The 25,604-nt window shown below is 52.7% G+C and overlaps 2 protein-coding genes across 12 annotated transcripts in view; one reads left to right on the top strand and one right to left on the bottom strand.

Moving 5' to 3' along the window:
* RAB44 (RAB44, member RAS oncogene family) overlaps positions 1 to 15,740 on the top strand; it is a 32,546-nt gene extending 16,806 nt beyond the window's left edge. Inside the window, exons 5-14 of the mRNA XM_033864348.2 lie at positions 626 to 772; positions 1,438 to 1,528; positions 1,933 to 2,028; positions 4,021 to 4,208; positions 4,799 to 6,261; positions 9,559 to 9,640; positions 10,694 to 10,808; positions 11,882 to 11,983; positions 13,540 to 13,616; positions 15,094 to 15,740. Coding sequence (XP_033720239.1) covers positions 626 to 772; positions 1,438 to 1,528; positions 1,933 to 2,028; positions 4,021 to 4,208; positions 4,799 to 6,261; positions 9,559 to 9,640; positions 10,694 to 10,808; positions 11,882 to 11,983; positions 13,540 to 13,616; positions 15,094 to 15,184 — 2,452 coding nt within the window. The 3' untranslated portion in view covers positions 15,185 to 15,740. The remainder of the gene's footprint in view (positions 1 to 625; positions 773 to 1,437; positions 1,529 to 1,932; positions 2,029 to 4,020; positions 4,209 to 4,798; positions 6,262 to 9,558; positions 9,641 to 10,693; positions 10,809 to 11,881; positions 11,984 to 13,539; positions 13,617 to 15,093) is intronic.
* The window catches only part of CPNE5 (copine 5), a 125,555-nt gene continuing 100,716 nt past the window's right edge, over positions 766 to 25,604 (bottom strand). For 9 of the 11 annotated variants that reach the window (XM_019949809.3, XM_033864349.2, XM_033864350.2 and 6 more), the window contains one exon: positions 19,005 to 24,893. In XM_019949809.3, coding sequence (XP_019805368.1) covers positions 24,675 to 24,893 — 219 coding nt within the window. In that variant the 3' untranslated portion in view covers positions 19,005 to 24,674. Of the gene's footprint in view, positions 2,984 to 19,004; positions 24,894 to 25,604 lie in introns of those variants that run through there. The other 2 variants (XR_012334476.1, XM_073810797.1) reach the window with 2 other exon arrangements.

The following is a 25,604-nucleotide window of genomic DNA, read 5'->3' as shown; positions in this document are numbered from 1 at the left end:
CCCGCAGGGCTCTGTGAGGACAAGCTCTCGGAGGGTGGGGCAGCTGTTGTGGGGCAGGGAGGGTGGGATTGGGGTGCAGCCTGGCGGGACAGGTGTGGTGGGGAGTGATTTACCCACTTGGCAGCTTTGCCCTGGGCTCAGCCCTCAGGCATCTGTCTTCATGACTTAGTTAAATCCATGTGAAAGCAGCATTTACTGAGTGCCAACTGGGTGCCAGACCCCAAGCCGGTGCTTTCACTGGGTGTGTCTCATTCTCCAGTGGCCGTTTTACAAATAAGTTCAGAGAGGGCATGGGACTTGCTAAAGGTCACACAGCTAGAGTGGGAGAAGAGAGAAGACAGATGGAAGCCCTGGGCCATCGGACTCCCAAGTTCCCCCACCCCACAATTAATCACCAAACCATAGAGAGACAAAGTGTTGTGGGGATTCACGAAGGGAAAGGGCACCACTGGGAAAGGTTCCTGGGGGAGGTGGCATTTGAGCTTCACCTTGTAGGGTGTAAATAGATTTTCGTGGCCCAGGTGCCCAAGTCTCTTGGAGTGTTGCCATTAAAACCGAGGAGTGGGGCTCCCCCTGCCTCCTGGTCCCGCCCCGTGTCTAATCTCTGGCTATCCTCCCCTCCCAGGCAGGCGGAAATCTGGCAGCTATGGAAGAAGCTGCAGCAGGAGGAGCCCCAGCTGGCAGGCAACCTGGAGGGCTTTCTGGCCAAGATGAACAGTCGCCTGCAGGAAGCACGGACTGACAAGGAGGTTCTGGAACTGACCCTGAGGAAGTGAGTTGGGGCCGGGGTGCCTTGCCTGGTGTTGGCACACAGTGGGTGCTCTTTACATCTTAGTTGAATCTTAATCGAATTCTCTCAGTTCCAAAGAATGGAGGCCAGGCGTCCACTGCAGGGCTTGGGAGCCAGACGGGCAGAGCTGAACTGGAAGAAGGGGTGACAAAGGGGACCTATTGGGGAGGACAGACTTAGGCCTTCAGCCAAAGAGGGAATGGTCAGTGTGTCTTGGTGCAGGGCCACTGTGGCACCTAACCCCAGGTCACCACTCACATAGATTACAATGCGTGTGGTGATCCTGGGGTTGGTATGGGCACAGCCTTGCCAGGGGCTCTGAGTTATGGGGTTAGGAGGACAGCAACAGCGGGAAGTGGGGACAGAGTGATGGGGCTTTGGGGACTATGAGACAGGGCCACAGGAACCAACATCTTGATGATGGTTATGGGAGTCGGCATGACGGGATCAGATGATCAATATCAAGGGCACATATGTCAGGAGCTGTTACTGGGATGACTGTTCTCAGGGCGACGGGGGTCAGTGGCCGCTGGCAGAGTGAGGTGGACAGTAGCATAGACTGCAAACCCAGGCCCAGACCACCTCTGCCAGCAGCAGGGTCCCAGGGTGCTGATGGGCTGCCTGGTCCCACCCCCCACCCCTTCCAGGCGGGACTCTGACCACCATCGCGAGGTCCAGCAGCTCTATGAGGAGATGGAGCAGCAAATCCGGCAGGAGAAGCAGCAGCTGCAGGCTGAGGTAGGCTCTCCGCGACAGCCAACCTCTCCCCCGGTCCTGAACTCCCCTGCTGGCCAAGCAGCGGGCCGGCCACTGGCCAGTGTGGGGCAGCAGGAGGCTGCTGGGAGGAGATCTTCTCACATCCCTGAGCTCGTATTCCTCAGAGAGGTGGGGTGGGGAGTGTTGAGCCTGGGCCCCCTGCTCACCTCTGCCAGGTCTCGCGTGTCTCCCGGAGCCACTCCTGCTCTCTGGGTTTCTGTCTCCTATTGCCTGAGCCAGGGCAGCTGTCCTAGACCCCTCCTTGTTGAGACATCCTGGACCCTGCACCCTAGGCCTGGGTGGAGGTGAAGTGTGGGGAGAGCCAGCCCAGCCCAGCTGGGTCTTAGATTCGGCAATACAGGGGCTGAGACCTTTCTGCTCCCCAGAGCGACGCCCGGGGCCTGGCCCTCAGCTCCCAGATGCAGGAGGTCCTGGAGGCCAAGGAACGCGCGGTGCAGCGCCTGACTGAGGGCCAGAAGGAGGTGAGTGACGGGTTTCCCCGGGAGCCCAATTTCTGATGATTCACAGACCCTGACACCCATCTCCTGAGGGTTCCCTGGGCTCATTGGGCTCCTGCATCAGAGCTGGCCCCTAGGAAAGCGATGTCTCTGGCCTTTTTCTGAGGCTGGGTACTGCAGTGGAAGTACTGGGACATGAGTCAGAAGGTCCAAGTTCAAATTCCTGCTGTTCCAATTAAAAACCATGCAAATCCGAGGAAATAATTTTGCTTGCCCTGGCCTTAGTTTCTCCATCTGTAAAATGGGAATAGCCACATCTACTGCATCTCCCCAGCTAGTTGTGTCAAATGAGGTAATAAATGGGAAAGCATTTTGAAACAGGAAAGCACTGGGCAAATACAAAGTCTCAGCATTGGAGAAGCTTGGTGATAGGGTGGTATTCAACTTCCATCTCCATTGTCAGCTGAGTGACCTTGGGCAGGTTTTTAACCTCTCTGACCCCTGGTTTCCTTATCAGAGAAATGGAGATCAGAACTTTTGCCTTAGAAGGCTGCTGTGATGATGAGAGATACTGTATTTGAGGGCCTAAGACGGTGCCTGGCTGGTAGTAGGTGCTTTACATATGACAGTTGTTACTGTCGCTGAACCTGACCTAGCTTCCTGGTCAGAATACCTGCTACCCCAACACCTCAGGTCTCATAACCTATGGTCACTTCCAGTTGGCATTGTGCTAAGCCTTTGGGTCTGAGACCCTGCCCCATTGTCTCCTCCCTCCTCAACTTTCAGACCACTGACCTTAGTAAAATCACCATCTGTTGTAACCAGGACAACCTGCATTCTTGCAGCACTGGACCAGGTTCCCAGTCTTCCCCACTGTTGCCTTGGCTGGTCCTGCTACCTGGTCTCACCCTCCTGACATGGGTTGATTTCCCAGGTGCCTCTGCAGTAGCTGCTCCTTGGAAACTGAGGCGGGCCCCTTCTGCCAAGGGAAGAGGTTAGACTTTCCACATGGGACCATTTTGTCCTGTCCCCTGTGGATGTGAAGCCTCTCCCCCCAAGGCTATTCATTCCTTCACCCAACAACTATTTATGGTGCAACCACTATGTGCCAGGCACTGTTCTAGGTTCTGAGGAACATAATAGACACAAATAACTCCTGTCCGTAGAGTTATCGTCTAGTCAGAGAGAGAGATGATAAACTAAATAAGCAAGTAAAATCTATAACATATTAGATAGTGAAAGTGCTAAGGAGAATAAAGTAAAGCAGGGCAGGGGGACAGAAGGGTTTTGATAGGGGAGTCAAGGAAGGCCTCACTAAGATGATGACTTGGAGGAAAGACCTGAAGGAGGTGAGGAGTGGACCATGTGGTATCTGGGGGAAGAGCAGTCCAGGCAGAGGGAATAGCAAGTGCAAAGGCCCTGAGGTGGGTATAATGTGCTGCGAATGTTCAAGGACCAGCAAAGAGACCTGTGGGCTGGAACAGACTGAGGGAGCAGGTGGGGGAGGAGGTGGTAGTGGGAGAGAAGGTCAGAGATGTAACAGAGGTGGGGTTGGGGGGGGAGACTGTGCAAGGCCTTGGAAGCTATCGTGAGGCCTTTACCTTCCATACGGCATGGTCAAGAAGCTCTCCATCTCCCAGTCTTGTGACCTGCTGTTGGATCAGGAGCTCCCTGCCGACCAGAGGCGCTCAGAGATGAGCGGCCACTGCAGAACGCTGAGCAGAGGAGGGTGTGATCCCATGCATGCTTCAGGCCCTTGCGGTGCTGGCAGTGTGTGTTTCCTACACAGTTCCCTCTCTCTTCCCCATCCCCCAAATTCCAACGTCTCTCCCGGGTGGGAGGTAATGGAGCTAATTAGGCCAGTGAGGGGGTAACAGCCGCCCCCCGCCCCAATCCTATGTTTTAAGCTGGGTGTCCAGGAGCCTGGAGTCTGTGCCCCACAGTGGCCTTGGGAGGCTGTTTGTTCCCCTGAAGGGCACCTGGGCTTCCCTCCTCCTCACCCTCCACCTCCTGCAGCTGGAGGCCCAGCTCTACCGCCTCAGCAGCACACACCAGGAGGCCAGCTCGGAGAACCAGCAGCTTCGGGAGGCCCAGCGTGACCTGGCTGGGAGGCTGGAAGAGGTGCGGGGGCAGCTGCAGGTGACCAGGGAGCACCTGAACGCCCCCAAGGGCCGTGTGTCCTGGCAGATGGAGGAGGAACCGAGGCAAGTAGCTGCCACCCCTGGGCTGGGCTGGAGACCAGGGGCTTCCTGGAAGAGGGGAGGGCGGCTCTGAGTTCTCTGAGGCTCTGCTCAGTGCCCAGAGCACACAGACTCCCTCCTTAAACCTCACAACAGCCCTGCCAGGCTGGGATTATCATGCCCATTTCTCAGACGAGGAGACAGACGGGGGAAAGTCATGTGCCCAGACACACATGACATATGAATCACACAACTGGGATTCACACACACACACACACACACAGAGATGCACACACACACAGGCTAGTGCAGTGCTGGATCCTTGGCGGGTACAGCACCCACTCTACTCGTTACAGGTCAGAGGAGTGGGATGGGCCAGAAGAGTAGGGAAGGCTTCCTGGAGGAGGTGAGGCTCCATATAGGCCTGGAAGGATGAGCAGGATTGGAGGTGGGGAAGGGTAGGGAGTGTGTGCCAGGACAGAAGCACTGCCAAAGGGAAGACTGGGAGGAAGGACTAGCGGTGAGGTGCGCACCCAGTGGTGATGGATGCCGACAGTGTAGGTGTGACCTCTACCCGCCCCTCCCCTGACCTTAGCTTCCCGCACCCTTTCTAGTGTCCCCAGAGCAGGTGAGGAGAAGGCCTCAGTCTCCTCTGAGGAGGCTCCCCTGCCTGGACTGACTGGGGACAGCGATGACTGGGACCAGCTCCTCAGCAGCTTCAGCAGCACCCGCCTCAGTGCCCTGCAGCTCTCCAGGAGCCCACCCCCAGCTCCGAGAGCCTCCTCAGGCCCCCGGACACCCCAAGCGGTCAGGCAGATCTCCATCCCGGAGCCGCGTGCTTCTCTCTTTGGTCAGGAGCCACCTTCAGATCCAGATGGGTCTCCAGGAAGCCCCCCTGGGGTGCCTTCCGGGACTGAGGAAGAGAAAGGAGTGAACCCAGAGGGGCAGGACATCAGCCCAGAGCAGACTGGAGAGCCCCCCAGCCTGGAACCTAAGGAGGAGTCAGGGCCTAGCCCTGGGGTCCACTTCCGCTGGGGGCTTCCAGGGGCTCCAGCTGGGGAGTCAGGGGGCCTGGTGGCAGCTGTGCTCAAAGTGCTCATTCCTTTGGAGGATGGGGCCCCTCCTCATGTGACCTCTCCCCCTCCCCAGGCCCCAGCTGGGCCCAGTGAACAGTTCCAGGCCTCATACCCAGATGACGAGGGCTCCGGGCCTGGGCCTGTCCCAGCCAAGCCACCCAGGCAGAGAGAGGCCCTCCATCAGGACCCACATGCCGCTGGATCTGAGCCAGGGCTGGGGTCCTCAGGAGCCGGAGCCCTCACAGCAGGGCTGGATGAGCCCTCCCAGGGCCTGGAGCCTGTGGGTCAGGTTCTCACTGAGAGATTGGAGCAGGGCAAGCTGAGCCCAGATGCACAGGCGGGCCATCCTGGGGGACTACAGGAAGCTCACAGCCAGGTCCTTGGGCCTGAAGGGCTGCCTGCCCTACCCCACCAGAGTCCGGAAGAGGAGCCCAGGGCTGACGAAAGGAAAGCAGGGGACCAGGGAGGGCAGGATTTCAGGTCAGAGCTGTCCGTTGAGGCTCATGGCCTGAAAACTGGGCACCCGGAACTCCCCCAGCACGATTCCCCACCTGCTCCTCTCCCACCTGACAGAGCACAGGCTCAGGCTGAGGCACAAGCCCCAGCTCCTGAAAAACCATCACCTTCAAGGGGCTCTCCCCACACAGGGGCTCAGCCCGGGGATGCAGCAGGGCCCCATGAGCCCACACAAACCCTCCCCACCAGGGCTGAGCTGGAAGCCCAGCCCAGGCCCCAACCTACAACCGCTCACGCAGTAGAAGAACCAGGGCCCCTTCAATCCAGGGAGCCAAGGGCAGAGAACAGTCCTGAAGATCCAGGAATGGACTCCGGAGGCATTGGGCTGACCCCATCCCCAGGGGACTGCACGGCCAGTGAGCCTTTGGCCAATCCTGATTACGCCTTCCACGTCATCTTCCTGGGAGACTCGAATGTGGGCAAAACATCCTTCCTGCACCTGCTGCACCAGAACACCTTCGCCACTGGGCTGACAGCTACTGTGGGTAAGGGCCACCTGGGGAGGGCGGCAGAGGAGGGAGGGGAGACCTGGGGGACCAGGCTGAAGAGCTGGAGCAGGCCCAGAGCAAGCCATCCCTGAGGAAGCTGTAGGTTCTGCCCTCACCACAGGCCCTGCATTAGACATTATTTTATATGGGCATAATCTGGCTATTTTACTAATCATCTCTAATTACAGGTAATTGGCTTTTTCTGCATTGATCTGATTAGCTAATAATTGCCACATCAACAAAGCACCCTGCAATTTAGCTGCCAGCACTGGCTGATGGTGAAAATAAGCAGGTCTCCCGCCACGTGGCCCCTGGGCAGGCCGCCGCAGGGTCCCTGCTGCTTGAATTTGCTCAGGACCAACCCTAGGCCAGTCAGCCAGACTGTGGCAGGAAGTGGCCTTTGGCAAGTTGAATATTTTACGCAGAATGTATTTGTAGAGTGGGGTAAGTTAGGAACACAGGTCGCTGAGCTCAAAACCCGGCTCTGCCACTTACTAGTGGTATGAACTTGAGCAAATTATTTAACCCCTCTGAGCATAATGGGGGCAACAGTAGTGCTGACCTCATAGAGGGGCTGTGAGAATTAGTTCAGTTAATACATACCAAGTTCTCGGAATAATAAATGGCATGTATTAAGTGCTCAATATTGGTTATTTTTATGGTTATTATTATAAGTAAATTTTTGATAATGTCTAATTCAGTGGCTTTTGCAAATGAAATGTCCCATAGCACAAAGCCTCCTCTCTCTAAAAATATTGGGATATGTGGCCACTTGAACATTGCATAGAGCCACAGAAAAGAGCTGTGGGAACAGCCAGCTTAGGAGCAAAGTCGGAATGGTCCACGTCTTTGTGTCCCACCAGCGTGTGTGCTGATGGGGATCAGTGCTAGACCAGTGGATAAAGTTCTCAAACTTTATGTAAGAGATGCCCCCCAGGACAAGTTCTTGAAATTTTCTCTGCCAATTAAAAATGCAGACTGGTCAGGAAAAGGGGACCCATAGGAGGCCTGGTCTGATGTTGAACAGGGTCACAGGGTCTGCAAGGCCACCATCCTTAATCACCTAAGCTACGGGTTACTGACCACCTACAATGCACCAGGCATACACGCCTTATTCCTTACATCAGCCCTCCCTGTGATTGAGCCTCTCCCATTATTATGTGGTAAGAAGTTTCCACAAAATTCAGTAGAGAAAAATACAGATTGCATAACTGTAAAAAGACAAGGCAACTTTGCATGCACTGCTAGCCAGCTGGGAGGACCTGAGATCCAGGTGTGTGATCCAAATCTGTCCCACTGCTAGCTGTGGGTTGGTGCCCTTGGTGGCTGTCATCCATCTGGTTTAACTATCATTGGGGATGATTCCAGCTTCCTCAGCCATAAACATTTCCCCACTCAGCATCACCCTGCTCCATTCCCACCCCCCTTTCTCACCTGCCTCCATTTGAGAACAGGGCTGGTGGAGGACCAGAGCCAGAGCCAGAGCCCATCAAATTATAGCTGATTGTGCATTTTTTTGAGGCTTCTCCGTATCTGCCCCCATTTTACAGATGAGGAGGACAAAGAATTGAAGACCCAGTTAAATTTCTTGCCCTACCTGGGCCCCAAAGTTCATACCCAGGGCCACCTGCCTTCAAAGCACACGCCCCCACTCCAGAAGTTTTACCCTCTTATGGGTTCAGCCTTGCCCTCTCCCTGGGGTTGTTCATGTAAAACAGCAGATTCCTTGGGAAGCTGAAAACATTATATTTCTAACAGTTTTTGTGGTTAAGTTGTAACATGTTTCGGGGAGGGTGCGGGGATACATGGGTGGATTGAGGAGGGTGATGGGCAGGGAGGTGGAAAGTGGGAGTAAAGTTACTAAATGCAAGGGTTTAGTTAGGGTTAGGGTTGCTCAATAGATCACACAGTGGGTATTTAAGCAGAGGCTGGATATCATCACAGGGGGTGGGATTGGATAACCTCAGAAGTTCCTGCAGACCCTGGGCTTCCTTAGACCTGGAGGAAAGGGGGCAGTAAGGAGAAATGGAGGGACTTCCCTGGCAGTTAAGGGACGCTGCGCTTCCATTGCAGGGGACATGGGTTCGATCCCTAGTCGGGAACTAAGATCCTGCATCCCGTATGCCACGTGGTGCGGCCAAAAAAAAGAGAAGTGGATGCTACAGACAGACTTTTGCTTCAGCATTTTGCTGAGGTCAGGGCTCCCATCTGCCACTTCTCCCAGTTTCCTGTGGAGAGCATGGGTGTGGGGGATGGTCTGTGGCTTCAGTCACCACCAGGGACAGCAGCAGTTGCTTCTGGGGGCTGCATGAGAGACCTAGACCTTGAGGAAGGTCTTACCAGCTCAGGGATAATATGAGGAGATGCCCCTTTCCGGAGCTGGTCTGGGCCCTGCAGTGGGCTCAGCATGGACAAAGCAGCCCCTCTCTATCAGCCCCACCCGGCCTGGTGTCCCTGGGAAGTGGAGGTTGGCTGGAAGGTGCTCCCCAAAGATTCCAAACCTCCCTGGGACTTCACTGTTACTACCATATTTCCAGGCACAGGAGGTGTCTAGAACCATGACACAGGGAAGGGTGGGTCTGTGAAATTTGAGGAGCTGGGGCTCAGGGAGATGAGAATTCATAGTGATAATAAAAATTACCACCTCCTAAGCACCCCCTAGAAATTAGGCTGAACCTTGGACATAAGTCATTTAATCCTCCCAACCACCCAGTGATGTGGGTCTTTTTAAATTGCCACCTTGCAGATGAGGAAGGAAGGCTCAGAGAGGTGAAGTGACTTGCCTGAGGTCACACAGCCAGTATAGCAGCAGAAGGTGGACAACTCACGGCCCAACTGGTCATCCTTGAAGCCAACATTCCTTCCACCCTCCCAGGCTGCTGTCTGGGTAAAGGGGGAAGATACATGCAATAACTAGGAATGAAACAAGAAGTATTATAAAAAATAAATTAACAAAACTGATTTTCCTGAGTAGCCTGAGGAATAAACACTGCCGTGCAGTTGAGAAGACAGATTTTTTTTGTAGAGGTAAAAACAATGCAAGGTGCCTCACGCTGGCCAACTCTCAGGGCGGGAGTGCAGTGGGAGCTGCGTGGTCAGGGAAGGCTTCATAGAGGATGAGGGCCCTCAAGTATGGATGGGATTTGGAGAGCAAAAGGGAAGCCCAGCAGCTGGAGGTTCCCATCCCACCCTGGCTGGTACTGGGGACAGGTATGTATTCAGGCAGGCCTCAGCTGCAAGTCTGGGATGGTAACTTGAAGTCAAGTAAGCTTGACTCTCCTCTGTGTGTCCTAGGAGTGGATTTTCGGGTCATAAACCTGCTGGTGGACAACAAGCGCTTTGTGCTGCAGCTCTGGGACACAGCTGGCCAGGAGAGGTAACGAGCACTGTCGACATTAGTGGCTGAGTCTGGGCTGCAGAGGAGTGGAGTGCAACCCCGACCCTGAGGAGTCCAATATGGGCTAAGAGGCAACCAAGTGCAAATGCAGCTTCTACCCCTGATGATTCAGGAGGTCAGGGATGGAGAGATGAGTCCAGATCCCATGCAGGAGACAGGACAGCAGACCCAGAGTTCCCCTCAGCATGGCAGGGCACCTGTGATGGCCATCCCAACAGGGGACAGCCACCCAATCGCTTGTCCTTCTGAAAACGCTGGCTTTTCACTTTCTGGTTAAGCCGTAGTGATCAAAACTGAAAAGGCACATCTTCTGTGACCCAGAAGTTCTACTTCTAGAAATTCATTCTATTGATAAACTCATACATGACTATAATATCAAAGGGACCAAGACTGTTCATAGCAACACTGTATATATTATGAAACATTGGAAACAAACTAAACACCATCAGTAATGGACCAGTTAAATATATTAGAGTCTCTCCACACAATAGAATATTATGAACACAAAAAAGATGGAGGACCCTCTTTATGTACCAATAGGGAAATATCTTCAAGACATTTTATTATGTGGATAAAACAAAGTACAGAATACTGAATATTAATAGGTACAGTGTTTTACACTGTATTTGTTTAAACAGTATGTATATGGGTATATGTGTGTGTGTGTACATATACATTTATGTATCAATATATATATATAATACCTCTGGGAAACTATTTAAGAAATGGGTAAAATAAACTTCTTGCTATCAAAAAAAAAAAAAATGGGGAACTCTGGCTGCCTCTGGGGGTGGCTGCAGGATGAGGGTGGGGTTGGCTGAGAGAGACTTTTCACGGGGTGCCCTTTGGTACCTTCTGAAATTTGAGCCATGAGGACTGTTACCTATTAACAATAAGCACACTGTAAGAAGGAAAATACATGCACGTTCTCTTTGGGAAGCAATTAGAAGCAGATGGAGTGGCTGAGGCCTAGAGAGGTCAGGGCTTGGGGTCAGGCCGCCTGGCATGGCCTGATGCGGACTCTCTGGGTAGGTACCACAGCATGACGCGGCAGCTGCTCCGCAAGGCTGATGGAGTGGTGCTCATGTACGACGTCACCTCCCAGGAGAGCTTTGCCCATGTGCGCTACTGGCTGGACTGTCTCCAGGTGAGCTGATGGCTGCTGGGGTTGGCCCCAGTGTGTGGAGTCAAGAGGGAAGCTGTATCCTTTCCACTCCCTCTTTTCTCCCAGGATTACAAATGACACAGCAAACATATGGGTGACATAATCTACTGAGGGTATGTGGCTGGATGGGCTGGGAACATAGTAGTACAAAGAAACTACAACCACATAGTACGGCCTCCAAAACAAACTCTTTCCTTTATCCTATGACCATTTTTTCCTATATACAGAAGCTCTGTGATGTCTTCTTAACACCTGGGGATAATGCAAGTCTAGTGCCACTCTAGGTAATCATTCCTCTGTTCACATATCTCTAGTTCTTTCCCCCACGTACTTACTTGCTGTATGTATACATGCTGAAATTCTGCAGTATGTGCTAGCACAGAAGAGGGGTATGAAGAAAGACATGTTGTCTTCTCTCTAGAAGTTTCTAGTCTAGTTGAAGAGATGCAAGAGAAGCAGGATAAGGTGATACATGAGGGGAGCTGGGTTCTGGGTTCTGATAAGACCTGGGTTTGTATCCCAACTATCCCATCCCAACTCTGTGACCTTGGAGAAGTGACTTAAACTCTCTGAACTTCAATTTCCCAACTTTTCTCATAGAGCAGTTGTGAGGATTAACTGATATAACTGCTTTCAGCACAGCACCTGGTATACAGTAAACTCTCAGTAAACAGAAGCTATTATTATTATTATCCATGAAACAATTAGGAGATGAGCCAAGGCAGCCTGCATAGTCAAATGCTGGGCTGCTCAATACAGGCAAGAAAGAGGAGCATGGACAGGAGCAATCTAGGAAGGCTTCCTGGGGGAGGTGACTTTGAGGTTGGCCTTGGAAAGTGGGTGACATGTTTGCAGGCAGAGAGGTTCACTGCAGATGGAAGGGAAAGTGTCAGAGGTGGGAAGAGTGTGGAGTGGGTGTGATATGGAAAGGTGGGCATGTGTGGAGGGAAGTGGCGCACAGTCAGCTTCCTGGAGAGTATGGCCAAATCTACCCAGGGCCTGGCACACAGCAGGCACTCAACATGTGTTGCTGAGGGAAGATGTTCTGTGCACAGGATGCAGTGTCTGACAGCGTGGTCATCCTTCTCTTGGGAAACAAGACAGACTGTGAGGAGGATCGGCAAGTGTCCACCGAGGCTGGGCAGCAACTGGCCCAGGTGAGTACCTGGGCATCAGCCCCTCCCCCAGCCTGGGTTGGGCAGACCCCTCCCTGGAGGGTAATGAATAGGTCACCCTGGCTGATACCACAGAGAAGGATCCATTCCTGCCCTTGCTCCATCAAAGACCGACAGCCTCCCACACACCCGGGGCCTAAGACCCAAACACGAGAAGGTAACAGTGGGCATGACGTTGAACCTCACTGTTGAATTAGCAAATCCCCACAGTGTCCCTACCTACCTAAAAATATCTTCAGAGTCAAAATCTTTTTAAGCTTCACTTAAAATTCCCAATCAAATCTTAATTTTATCTGTGGTCTCCAATTAACATAACATTCCTTCTAATTTATTCTATCTTAAGACCCAAATTCTTCCCTGGGAAGATTGCATCAAAAGCCCTGTCACCAGACAGCGGACAGTGGATACTATTTATTTATGAATAGAACTGAACTACATTCCAGAAAATCTGGAGAATAATAAAGGTGGAACAAAGACTCTCGCTCCCTGCCCTACCTCTGACACCACCCCTCTTGGCATTTCCATATCGTATTTCCTTCCTGTTTCTTCTCTCATTTCTCCTGATCATGAGGTCATCATTGTGACTCCTGGTTGGTGGGAACTTTTTCCTCTTAAAAGTAGTAGCTAAAAAAAAAAAAAAAAAAAAAAGTAGTAGCTCATCTCCTTGACACAGTAATTCCTCCTCTAGCAATTTATCCTAAGGAAAGAGTCAGAAATAATAATTCTTAAGAGAATGACATACTGGATACCTGTGTATTATGTATAATTGAACATTTGTATGAGGATATTCTTTACAGTGTTATTTATAAGAGCAAACCTTTGGTGGTTATTTGTGGAGCTTCATGTGAGAGGCTAGCATTTGCCATTAAGAATCCTGTTGTAAAAAATATTTAAGGGTGTGGAGGAAATGCTTACAATATAACGTAAAGTCAGAAAAGCAGCTGCATCTCTGGGTATAGGTTAGGTTGAATCAGTCAAATCTGATATTTGACTGTTTGGTGTCTATCAAAACAGCACTTTCATATGTTTAACCTAAAGTATAACGACGTTTAGCCCACCCCCTCACCCCCCAATAAAAGGGTTATATAAAACACAATGGAAATATATACTCAAACACTAACAGGAGTGTTTTATATTTTGTATTTCTACTTTTTTAAGCTATATTTTCAAATATTTCCCCCAATTAAATATTTTTAAAATTAAAAATACATAGAACTAATGACTTAAAAATGTCCCCAAGGACACTTCTCCAAGTTGGGACACAGACTTCCCACCATCACTTTGAATGCTGTGGAGTTTTCTAGGTGGCATCGTTGATACCTTGTCCAGCCAGGGTGGAGAGACAGTGGGCAGAGGGGCAAGGCTGGGGGCCATGGGCCACAAGGAGACGGAGATGGGCTGCCTCACCGGTTGGGGTTGCCTGGGGGTGTACTGGGTGGGACTCTGTCTGATGATCAGGTCTTTGGTGGTGGGCACTGCCACCTAGACTCTCAGTGGTCTCCCCCATGGCACCTGTACCCCTATCTGTCTGGCTGCAGGAACTGGGGGTCTCCTTTGGAGAGTGCAGTGCTGCCCTGGGTCACAACATCCTGGAGCCTGTGGTGAACCTGGCCCGGTGAGTGCCGCCCTGCTGCTTCCCACCCAGAATCTTCTGGACAGCCTTCAGCTGACTCATGTGGGAGGGGAAGGCCCATTCTGAGGAAGCACCTGTGAAAGCACAGGGCTCAGGAGTCTGGGGAAGGAGAGAGAACATTGCACGGAGTCTCCTCACTCCAATTCTACCAGTCCTGTTAGCTGCATCACCTCTGGGAAATCTCCCGTCCCCTCTCTGAGCCTTGGTGCAGTGGCCGAGGGGCCGGGTTTGATCCCTGGTTGGGGAACTAAAATCCCACAAGCCAAGCGGTGCGGCAAAAAAATAGTAATAATAATGCAGTGCATTTAGAGTAAAATCAAAATGCCTCTCAGTGGCCTGTATTGGCTCCAGTGCCATCTCCCTGCCTGCGCCCCCCCCCCCCATAAGCTTCAGCCGCTCAGAGGGACCCTCCCTGACCACACCCCCTCCCACCGCTATGATTACCTTCTCTGTGTCCTTCAAAGCCCTTCTTGAAAAAAAAACAAAAAAGCCCCTCTTGACAAACTGTAGCTACACATGCATTTGTCTGTTTTCTTTTTGCTGCCTGCCTTCCCTACCAGGCTGTAGCTCCAGGAGGGCAGGGTCATGTCTGTTTTGTTCAGCCCCTCCTCCTGGGGCCTGGCACATACTAGGTGTTCAATAAATGAATGAAGTGAGTGAGGGGCGAGGGGTATTAGACCAGATGATCTCTGGGCCCCTTCTCTGACAAAGCAGCTAGAGTGAGCTTGCTAAACTTCAATCCTGATCACGCCAGATCCCTCCGACAGGAAACTGCTCAGTGGCTTCCCTTTGCTTTAGGATAAAAGCCCAAGTTCCTGAATGTGGCTTCCTGGCCGGCAGAGCCCTGAATCCCTGCTGCCTCCAAGGCTTCTTTCTGGCCATTTAGTCCTTAGGCTCTGTGATTTAGGACAGAGCCAGGCACACAGTAAATATATTGTGAATAAATGAATGAACGAAGGGGCTTTGCTTCCCCAACCCCCAAGCTCTCGCTCGACGCTGAGCTTTTGCCCTCTGCCTAGAACACACCCTTCCCTCTTTTCTGCTAGTGAACCCTTGTCCACTGCTCAGTCTCAGCTCCATCTCTGCCTCCTTGTTCCCTAAATCCCTCCAGGACCTGGTGTGAAGTCCCTCTGTGTGCCTCCCCATTCCTGGGTCCTGATCGCCCCTTCCCCTCTCTGTCTCTCTCACTACTCAAGGCAAGGACATGATGGCTTCATTGTCATAATCAGAGTCCCTTGCGCCTGGCACACAGTAGGCTACAGAGAATGCCAGAAAAGAGACAGGAGGCCGAAGTCTCCGTGGCCCCATTTTTCTGGTGCCATGTGGAACGCAGGACAGGGGCACAGCAGCTGGGAGAGAGGAAGCTCCGGGGGGCAGCCCCCCAGCTGCACCCGTGGGCCCCTCCCTGCTGCCCCTGGGAGGTGAGAGAGAGGACTGATGCCCAGGCATCTTCACGCAGGTCACTCAAGATGCAAGAAGACCGCCTGAAGGGCTCACTGGTGGAGGTGGCCCCCGAGAGGCCACCCAAGAGAGCTGGCTGCTGCTCCTGAGCACCTGGCCTGGCCAGGGTAGGCGGGCCACCTCCCTGGGTTTCCTGTTCCTCGGGTCCTGTCCCACCTGCCTGGACACAGCAATGACAGAGACAGCCAGCTTGGAAGTTCAGGAAAATCCTCCTCGAGTCAGGACTTGGATCCCAGGGGAGTGGCTGCACTAACGCTGCCCTTTGTACTCCAAAGGACTTTTCTGAGTAATAAGACTGGTAGTGGGGGGAGGGGGGAGGTTAAAACTCTTTAAAGAAAGAAGAGTCTAGAAAAGTGACTTAAGGAAAATACACCACAATATTGGCAAAACATCTCTGGGTGGTAAAATTACAAGGTAAATGTGTGAGGGTGTTTTCCTTCTTATATGTATTTGTATTTTCAGATCTTCTATAATGATTGGGTATTGCTTGTGTAGTCAGAAATAAGAGCAAATGTGGAAGCGTGGGAGAGAAACTTTTCAAAGAACTTGCTTTGGTGCTGATTACAAATTGATATGGCCTGTTAATCGCAAAGTACACTGTTTATTAAAGCAGCCCACTGTTCCGTGCGTGGCAAAGCCGGTGAACCTTGTCACACTCACTGTATCTGTTTGCAAGCATGGGGTTCTTTAGAGCAGAAGCCGATTCCTGGGGAAGAGCGATGTTCTGATGGCCCCTGATATGCTCCATCCCCCCTGTCTCCCTGAGCCCCAACCCCACACTCTTTCCCCAAGATGTGCCTCTAAGGGGCCACATTTGGGGATCCCACTCCTGTCCCCATGCCATGGTGCCGCTGGTGCAGCCCTCTGCCTTGAGGTGTCAATCTCCGGATATACTTGAGGAGCAGCTGGGGTGTGGCTGGCGGAGCCTGGGGAGCCGCAGGGGAAACTGGATTCAGATTATTCAAGGGTCCCTCTTTGGAGCGTTTGTGAGAGTTCCCAGAATTGCACAACATTTGCCTCCTGAAAGGTGGCTGCACATTACAGCGCGGAGCTGGGAATTTCAGTGCCCTTAGGGAGAGTGCTTTGAGAGTCTCAGACAGCCTCTTGGTGTTGGACTATCTCCTGTCATCTGTGTTTGCTGTAAATGTCGATTGTGTCATCTTACCGTTAACCAAAATAATGCTCACCAGGTACTGCGGTCCAGTGTGGGCAGGGTGCTGAGTTTGGTACTTTGTAATCATTCAGGTACTGGTGACTTCCTCAGCTGAATCAGAGGAAACCTCAGTTGCATAGACACAAGCAAATACAGTTCCGGAGGCAGAGGGTAAGAGAGAGAGAATGAAGGAGAAAGAGGAGGGAATGAGATAGAGGAAAGAGACCTCCAATCAATTTAATCAGAGTCTCCACTCTTGGCCCCTATCCCTCTGCTCCCTTCTAAAAGACTGAGCTCTCTGTCACTAAAGGCTTACAAGCCAAAGCCAGGTAACACTTGGCAAAGAGGTGAGGTGGGAAAGATTCAGGTATCAGAAGCCACCAGAGGGTTAGATTAGATGCCCTTAATGGATCCCATTCAATCTCTAGACTAGTAAAGGCAGAATGATTCCTGTGATCCAGCCATTTCTCTTACTGGTCCCGCTCACTGATTCTTTCTTAGCTCCAATGTCTTCTCCCTTCCTGGATCCTGTCAGCCCACAAGCCTCCTTCTGTTCTGAGCAGGTTCTAGGCTGTAGTAGGCTCAGAGAAAGACAGAGACAGACAGAGAGACAGGGAGAGGTGAGCTGGAGTAAATGATGCCTGGCCCTGGCTGAGAGTCGCGGGGGGGGGGGGCAGGTCCTACTGTTGCTAATGGCTCTGTCTCAGGGGTCTGGGGATCTGGCAGGCACCAGCATCTCTGTCCTATGGGCCAGTGAGTTAATGAGGCAGGTAGGCAGGGTGTGATTCCTGGGGGAGCCAGTAGAGTGGATAGAGCCCTTATTCTTTGGGGGATCCAGTATAGAAATGGCCTCTCTGCCTGCCCCTCCCATCTCAGCTCTGATCCCACCTCAGGCAGCTAGCTCAAGTTCCTTGGAGGTGGGGTGCTAGAAGGGACTGCACACCTGCCCAGAGGCCTCTCCTGGCTTTCTCTGGCTGGATCCAGCTTCTGTGCAGAGTACAGCTGCGGAGGGGGCGCTAGACTTTCCTGGTGTCAAAGGGCTCCAAGTCACTAAGCAGGGCCCGGGAACCTCAGAGCAGCACAAGGCAGGTGAGGAGAGCAGCAGGAGGGACTCAAGGTAGACTTCAGAGTGAACTTCCAGGCAAGTGCTGAGTTCTTAGGGCATGTCAGCCAAGGGGGCTCTGGTCATAACTTAGCTTGAGGCTGATTAAGAAATGGAGGGTGGGACTAGGTTGATGGGTCTCAGGGTGTGGAATAAGAAGGGGAGGGCAGGGGGATAAGATGGAGCCTGGGCAGGGGTGTCAGAGAAGAGAGCTTTTTGGAACTGAGGCTGGGCAGGATCAGAACAATAGCCATCATTTACCAAGCACCTACTATGTGCCAGGCACTGTTCTGAGCACTTAGCTTGTATTACCTCATTTAATCCTCACATCAACCCTTTAAGATGGGGCCTGTTATTATCCCCATTTTACAGATAAGGAAAGTTAGGCATAGAAGATTGAGTAGATTGCCCACAGTTACATAGCTCAGCAAGTGGTTGAGCAAGGTTTTAACCCCAGGCTCCAGTGCCCCATAAGCTTAACCCTGAAGTTATAGAGCTTCTTATAGGAAGGTATGGATGCTTAGACAGAGCAGGGGCAAGGTCCTTCGAGCCTTCTCCTTTTCCTTATCCCTTTCCCTCCCCTCCTCTCCAATCATATTTCATATTATTAGCAGGCAAGCCTGGGCCATGTAGAAGAAATAAAAAAGCAATGACAAATGCCTAGAGAGTGGCTCAGGAACACTGTCCTTCCCCTGCAGCCCCTGGAACCAGAGTCTGAGATCTGCGGCTTTGGCGGCAGAATTTATAGAGACCCCCTCTGGTCTCTTCTCAGCTGTTTTCAGGCAAGTGGCTGTCGTTGGGTCCCGGAGACCAAGCAAGTCCTCCAGGCAGGGTTCTGCAGGAGGGACCTAGGGGACCCCCAGCCCTGGCTCTGAGCCAACTACCAGAGGGGTTTTCCAGCCTCCACCCCCGGTGTAGGAGAAAAGGGGATGACGACATCAGCCCCTGAGCCAACTCTGGGATGCCTTGACCCCATCTCCCAGCCTGAGTTCTCTCATTTGGGGGCTCCCCATGTCCTCAGCTTATAGGATGGAGTAGGGGTGAGGAGGAAGATCTGACAGCTGGGGTGCAGCACTTCCCCCCGCCCCCCGCCAGGTAACCCGCATAGCATGACCGTAGAGGCAGTGGTTCCCTCTGATATGCTCCATCGCCCCTGTCTCCCTGAGCCCCAACCCCACTCTCTTTCCAAACCAAGATGTGCCTCTAAGGCGCCACATTTGGGGATCCCACTCCTGGCCCCATGCCATGGTGCCCCTGGTGCAGCCCTCTGCCTTGAGGTGTCAATCTCCGGATACACTTGAGGAGCAGCTGGGGTGTGGCTGGTGGAGCCTGGGGAGCCGCAGGGGAAACTGGATTCAGATTATTCAGGTTCCCAAGCTGGTCTTTCAAAACTGTCAAAGCCCAAACCAATCAAATCGGGTCTTTGGGGGTGTGACCCATGTATTAGTATTTTTGAAACTCCTCAACTGATCCCAATGTGTAGACATGCTTGGGAACCACTGGTTGGGGCTTTATACCTTCTCAAAGCACTTGCACATTCATTTTCCCACTTGAACTTCAAATTAAAACTTGCTCATTTTTGTAAAGCAATTATACTTCAATAAAGATATAAAAAAAAACTTGCTCATTTCACAGGCAGGGCAAGGTTTTGTTAAAAAAAAAAATATATATATATATATACACACAATAAATAAATATATATACTAAATATATATGCTAAATATGTAAATAATGTTTATCAGATTCAATTTGTACTCCCTGCAGAAATTTTAGAAACACAGAAATTAAAAAGAAGAAAATGAAAATTACCTGAATCTCATCCTTTAGTGACAGTTACTGTTGACACCTGTTTTGTTTCCTTTATTTCCTCGTTTCCTTAAAGTTGAGGAAACTGAGGTAGAGAAACATGAGGTAACTTTCCCGAGATCATGGAGCTCCCAAGGAGCAGGGTCAGGATTTGAACCCAGGGAATTGATGGGTTGTTGTGAGGTCTAAAGGGGCTGGTGCATGCCAAGGGCACCCACTGTGTGCAGGGGTCTGTGAAAGGAGGGGGCTCAACAGGGAAAGAGGGAGGCAGCCCTCGGGCAGGTTTCTATCCTGTCCTTGTGTGTCCAGAGCAGGAGCATGGAGGCCAACACCACGTCCACCGCCGGGCTCACAGCTACACCTGAGCGACTGCTCCGACTCCTCTTTGCCGGGGTCTGTGGCCTCGTCCCCAGGTGGGGCTGCTGGCGGTGGGCCGGGGTCTGGGCGCCCCCCACCCACTCCTCACCTTGACCAACAGCCTCACGGCGAGCATCACGCTGTCTGACCTGCTCTTCCTGGCCGGCGTGGTGCCTGTGCTCCTGCTGAGCTTCCTGTGGCAGGACTGGTGGCTGGGACCCACCATCTGCACCATCAGCCAGGCTGCCAACACCACCACCATGTTCTGCACCTTCTATGGCATGGTGGCCATGGCTCTTCTGTGCCACGTGGCAGTGGCCTGGCCTGACGTGGCCCTCCCGTCTGGCCTGGGTGTCCGCCTGCTGCTCTGTGGGGCCACGTGGGTCCTGGGCCTCACTGCATTGCTACCCAACTGGCTGCTCCAGCGAGTGGTCGTGGAGGAGGAGGCCCAGGCCTGCCTCTTGCTCCTGAACCCTGCTCAGACCTCCTGCTACTTCACCCTGCTGGGAGCTCTGGCCTTCCTGCCTTGCATGATGGGGCTGGGCTCCTCTTTCAGCCACCTGGGCTGGCTCCTGTGGAGACATACCCGTAGCCCCAGGGGGTAGAACATCTGGGAGCACCGGGAGAACACAGGGCTCATCCTTGTGGTGCCGGTGGTCTTCATGCAGATGTGGGGACCCTGCTCTGTGCTAGGCTATGTGGCAGCTGTGGGTGACCTGCCTGCCATGCTGGTGGCTTTTGTGGCATCCAGCCTCTCCACCATCCTGGCCTACTCCAACTGTGCTGTCAGCCCCATCCTCTGCTTCTACCTCTCTTGCCCCTTCCAGGCAAGGCTCAGGGACCTCTTCTGCAGGCCAATGGCAGCCAGGCATCCCAGGGATGTGGGAGGGGCTGGTGTGGCGATAGAGAGAATCCAGCCTGGACATAACAGGGCCCCAGGAAGCCTATGGGGTCTGGCAGGGGTCTGAGAGGTTAGGCTGATGGGAGAGCTGAGATTCAAGAGAGGTGGGGAGACCCCTATGACATAGATCCCATCCCCTCCATTTTACCAGTTGGGAGACTAAGATCCAGAGAGGGCAGGCGTAGCCCAGCAAAGGTGACACAGCAATTAAATGGCAACTAGGTCGCTGATCCCATTCCACCTTGGGGCTCAGACGGATAACTATAGGCTCCATTACTTTCTAGTAGTATGACTTGAACAAGTCCCTTGACCTCTCTATGCCTCAGTTTTCTCATCTGGAAAATAGGATCATGATAGTACCTTCTTGATGGTGTTGTTATGAAGGTAAACTTTCTTAATACATATAAAGTGCTTAGAAGAATGCTTGGTACTTAGTAAGTACATATGAGTGTTGGTCATTACTATTATTATAATCTTATTTTTATTAATTCAGGGGCATTTGAAGTGAGAGTGGTAAAGGGACTTCTAAAGGCAGAGAAGTGGGTAGAGGAATGATCTGGGGGCTGATCATTCTTGGGGTCCTCAATCCTGGGGTAAGGCCTGGGGATTGAATGGGCTGCCTGGGTAGAGGCTCACAGCCCAGGGGGACCCTTCAGTTGCCTCTCCCTTCTCTGCCTGTCCTCCCCCAGCTCTGTCCCACACACACCTCTCAGCCCAATAAAGGAATATCATAAAGTAAAGTCAAAATGGAGCCGTGAGTCTGGGCCTGTGAATTTCCAAACGCCCTCCTTTCTTCTCTGTGGTTTCTCTTCCTGATGTGGCAGGGGCAGGGGCCCCTTTTGAGGCCCCTTCCTTCTCTCCAGAGGCAACTGGAGGTCTTCACCTCTCCTACCAGATCCCCTCTGAGAAGTTCCCCAACTCCATGACCTCCTCTGGCCTCCTGGGAAAAAGCCTCAGGCTTTTGTGTTGGCCTGGGAACCAGGGAGACTGTCTCTACTGAAATTCCCAAGACAACATGTTCTGCTTGGTGATAGTGTTACAGCCAAACACACACAAACACACCCTGACCCCATGGTCAAAACGCTTAGAAAACATTGGGATGAACCAAGTCAAAATAGTCTCTTTGCCACAGGACTAATCAAAGCCTCTAATACCCTGAAGGCCATGGGGACTCTCTGAGAGGGGCTCAGAGTGGGCAGTTTCCCAAAACCCATGCCAGGGAACCAGTGTTCCGTGGAACACACCTTGGGAAAGAACCCAGCTACCGTGTTGAGCACAGTAAAGACACTCTCGGTGCACCAGTGGCAGCGGCTCTGAGCCTCGACTGCCCTGCCAGGCGGCCTTCTCCTCCCGATGCTTTCCCACGGGAGCCCAAGGTGAGGTAAAAATGGGCTGCTGGTTATGGGAACTTTCTTCTTCTCGAGCTATGACTCCAGCCGGTACCCACTCAAAGTGGATCGGAATGCAAGTCAGAGGGGCATCTAATTATAAGGACCGTGGTGAATCAGCTCTAATTTACCATAAAATCATCTAAGAAGCAAGCAAGTCCCAAACTTTGGTATAATTAACACCAATTTCTTGTGATGTGCTGGTTGGGAAAGGCTGCCTGGAGGGCTCATCTGAGAGCAAACTCACCCAGAGAAGGGAGAAATCCCCTTTCCCTGTGATCCTGGTCCCTCATGGTCACAGGGACTTATATGTGAAGAGGGACAAGGAGGAAAGTGGTGTTTACTGTGCACCTAGTGCAGCAGGCCCTGGGAATGTCACACGCTTCATGCGTGCACATCTACGTGTCACTCTGACCACACAACGATCCCGCAAGGGAGGAGTGACAGTCCCATCACACAGAGGAGCAGTAAGTCATCCTGGGCACATGACCTGTGTGGCATTTAGGCTGCCCCAAGAGCCCCGCTTTGGTGGCCACAGATCCTGGTCCCTCTCATTGGTTTGGTGTTGATACCCCAGGGTGGTGGGATCTCCTTGCTTATTGCTCCAGAGCAGGGGTTAGGCCCATGAGGGTGCAACTGTGTGTGAGACAGTGTCTCCAACCTGAGCAGGGCCTGGCACTAATGCTCAGTAAATACTTGTTGAGAGATGAGTGATCAGATGCAGTAAAGTCACCCACGGAATAATCTGATCATGTTACTCACCTCTCTCACCTCCTCAGTGGCTCCCTGATTCACTCAGAGTAATGCTGAAGGCCTTTCTGTGGCCTGCAAGGCCCTGCACATTCCAGATTCTTTACCCCCAACCCCATCTCCTGCATTCTCCCCTCCTTAATGCAGCTTCAACCACACTGGCCTCCTTAATGTTCTTCAAACACACCTCAGGGCCTTTACACTTGCTGCTCCTTCTCCTTGGAGCCCTTGTGCCTCAGATATCAGCATGCCTCCCTCTCTCATTTTCTCGGGGCTCATCTAACTGTCATCTCCTCAGAAAGGCCCTCCTTCCCTGATCACCTCATCTAAAATATCACCCTGTCATTCTCTATCCTCTTATTCTCTTATTTTTCTTTGTGACTCTTATCACCACCAGAAATTACATTATTTGCCTATTATGTGCTTACTGTGTTTCCCCTGTCCTATTTGTGTGTCTGTTGTAAGTTCCATGTGGAGACAGGGCCTATGTTTTGTTCATTGCTGCATCCTCAGTGCCTAGCATAGACCCTGGCACACAGTAGTTGCTCAGTACATTTTTTTGAACAAAAGGATGGAAGAAAGAGAGAGGAGAACCTGAACTCTGTCACACAGCAACATCTGTGCTATTTTTCACAGGAGAAAGGAAAACAAGGAACTTTAGTAAAAGAACCAAATTTACTTCAGTTTAAGGCAAATTCCACACAGAGACTGTCTTAGAGACAGGCACAGGACCAGACAGCATAGAAACACCACCATCATGCATGACAGGAAGGGAAGCAGCGTCTGGCAACAGACGGGGTGGGGCCTGGTCTCCACCCAGGAACGGGAGGTTCAGTGGGCTGAGGAGCCCCATGCGGCAGGAGGGACTGGCATGCATGACCATGTGGGTAAAGGCTGGGCAGCTGGGTGGGCCCAGGGATGAGATCATCTTTCTCACCTTTCCCACAGCAGGGGCAAGGGCTCAGGCTCAGATGCCAGAGCCCAGAGCTGAAGGACGAGGGTGGATTTAGGGTGATGGGATGGAACAGGGTGACCCTAAAACCAAGACGGCCTTAAGGGGTTGCACTGGTGAGGAGTGGGATGGGGGAAGCTGGGCGTGGGATGAACGTGGACTCTCAGGGTATCAGAGCTAAAGGTAAACCCAGGGCCATCTGGTCAACCCTCTTGCCTTACAGATGTGGAAACTGAGACCCAGAAGGTAGAAAGGACTTGTTCAGGTTCCCACAGCCGGCAATGGCTGGAGGCAGGACTTGAACCCAGGACTCCCATCCCCTATCCCCATAGGCAGTGTGGGAGTGCTGGAGCTGGGCTGCTTCTTGCCCAGGCCTCCAGGTGGGCAGCAGAAGATGGTGCCCCAAGGACCCTGGGCAGTCTCCGGGGAGAAAGGGGGATTCCTGGAGCCAGGAGCCAACTGTGGAGGTACCTACGGGCTCAGACCAGGGAGAGGCCTGTGGATCTGTGTTCTAGAACCAGCGTCATACTGGGCTTGAGAGGCACCAGAAACGACTCTGTGCCTGAAAAGTCTCCATTCCTTGCCCACCATGTGGCCTCCATCTACTATCACAGCATCCCCTTCATGGGTCTGTAGGACTCCCAATTCATGCAAGGGTCCCAAGGAGGGGTCACATGTTTAGGCACTCCTGCAAACCCAGCAGCCTCACAGGGTTCACCGGAAATGGGACAGGATAGATACTGGGTGGGGGTCAGGGGCCAGGTATAGGAGTAGACACCACAGGAGGAGGGGAGGGAGAAGGGGGCCTGGAGGTGGGAGGCTTAGCCCAGGCTTCAGGGTGATATAGGAGCAGACGGGACTACCCAGGTAATAGCTCAGGTGGGCTGAGCGGGACCCCAGTCGTCCTGATTAACATCTTCCTGGCTGGTCCAGAACCAGGTGTCAATGAAAGGAGAGAAGAGCAGGGGCCCAGATCCCCACCTCCACCACCCGTACCCCCAAACTCTAGGGGCTTGGGCAGTATGGGAAGGAGTCTCCAGAAGCCCCACCCCCTGTGGGCCTCCCAGGCACACGTGTTCCAAAGGCTGGGCAGGATGGTCTGTAGCTGGGTCTGGGTACCCCGCCTCCCTTTCTACTGGCCTAAGCCCCAGCCATCTGAGCAGACAAGGCTCAGATGTGCGTGTGCAGGGGGGAAGCAGGGGGCGTGCGGGTGGGGGACTGCGGGGGCGAGCGCTCTGGGGCCGCGGGCAGGGTGCGAGGGCGGATGCCCTGCGCCTTCATGTAGGACACCAGCTGGTCAGGAATCTCAGCCAGCACATCGCGGGCCAGGCGCGCCATGCTCAGCACGTGGTTGCCCGTGCGGTCCACATAGTCCCTGAAGGGCACAAACTGTCCAGTAGGGGAGGCAGGGTCAGGCGAGGTCTCCCTCTGGACACCAGTCCCCCAAATCTCCAGGTCTGGGATCCTGTCCCACTTCTCCCCAGCCTCCGCCCACTTCACTCAAGCCCTCCCCGTCATGGTGAATTCTCTGAGGGACTGTATCATAGTCCCTGTTCTGTCATTCACTCAACAAATAACTTACTGCACACCTATTCATGCCAGGAAACAATACACCACTGAACAAGATCCCTTCATCTCTGCAGTCTTGGCACCAAGCACAGGCATTTAGCAGGCACTCAGGAAATGCTGAAGGAATCCCCTGGCTTCTGGAAAATGGGCCCTGCGGGTCTCCTCCCACCTCTCCTGCAGGGTGCTCTCTGTCTCTGCTTCTGCTCTTCCCTTTCTGGGCCAACACCTACAGTCGGGCCCCTCTGGCTTTATCCCAGGAGATGTCTGCCCCCCTTCCCAGTGCCTCAGGCTCACTCCTGCCTCCAGGCCTTTGCATACACAGGTCCCACCTCCCAGACTGCCCTTGCTCCAGTTTCTAGCTCCCTGTCTTTGGTCTCCACACCTGGAATGGCCCCTCCCCCTTAATTTTTTTAATGGGGGAGGGGGTGGTATGGAGAATGTTGGGTTTTTTATTCTGAATCTCCTAAGCACTAGGGACTCCGTGTGCAAGAGATTCACAGAGGGATGTGCTTACTGACGTGCATTCTGAGG

Source organism: Tursiops truncatus, chromosome 10 (assembly GCF_011762595.2).
Source record: "Tursiops truncatus isolate mTurTru1 chromosome 10, mTurTru1.mat.Y, whole genome shotgun sequence".
In the NCBI taxonomy this organism is placed as follows: Eukaryota; Metazoa; Chordata; class Mammalia; order Artiodactyla; family Delphinidae; genus Tursiops; species Tursiops truncatus.
The sequence above is the reverse complement of the archived record's forward strand: the minus strand, read 5'-3'. Positions and strand labels throughout refer to the sequence as shown.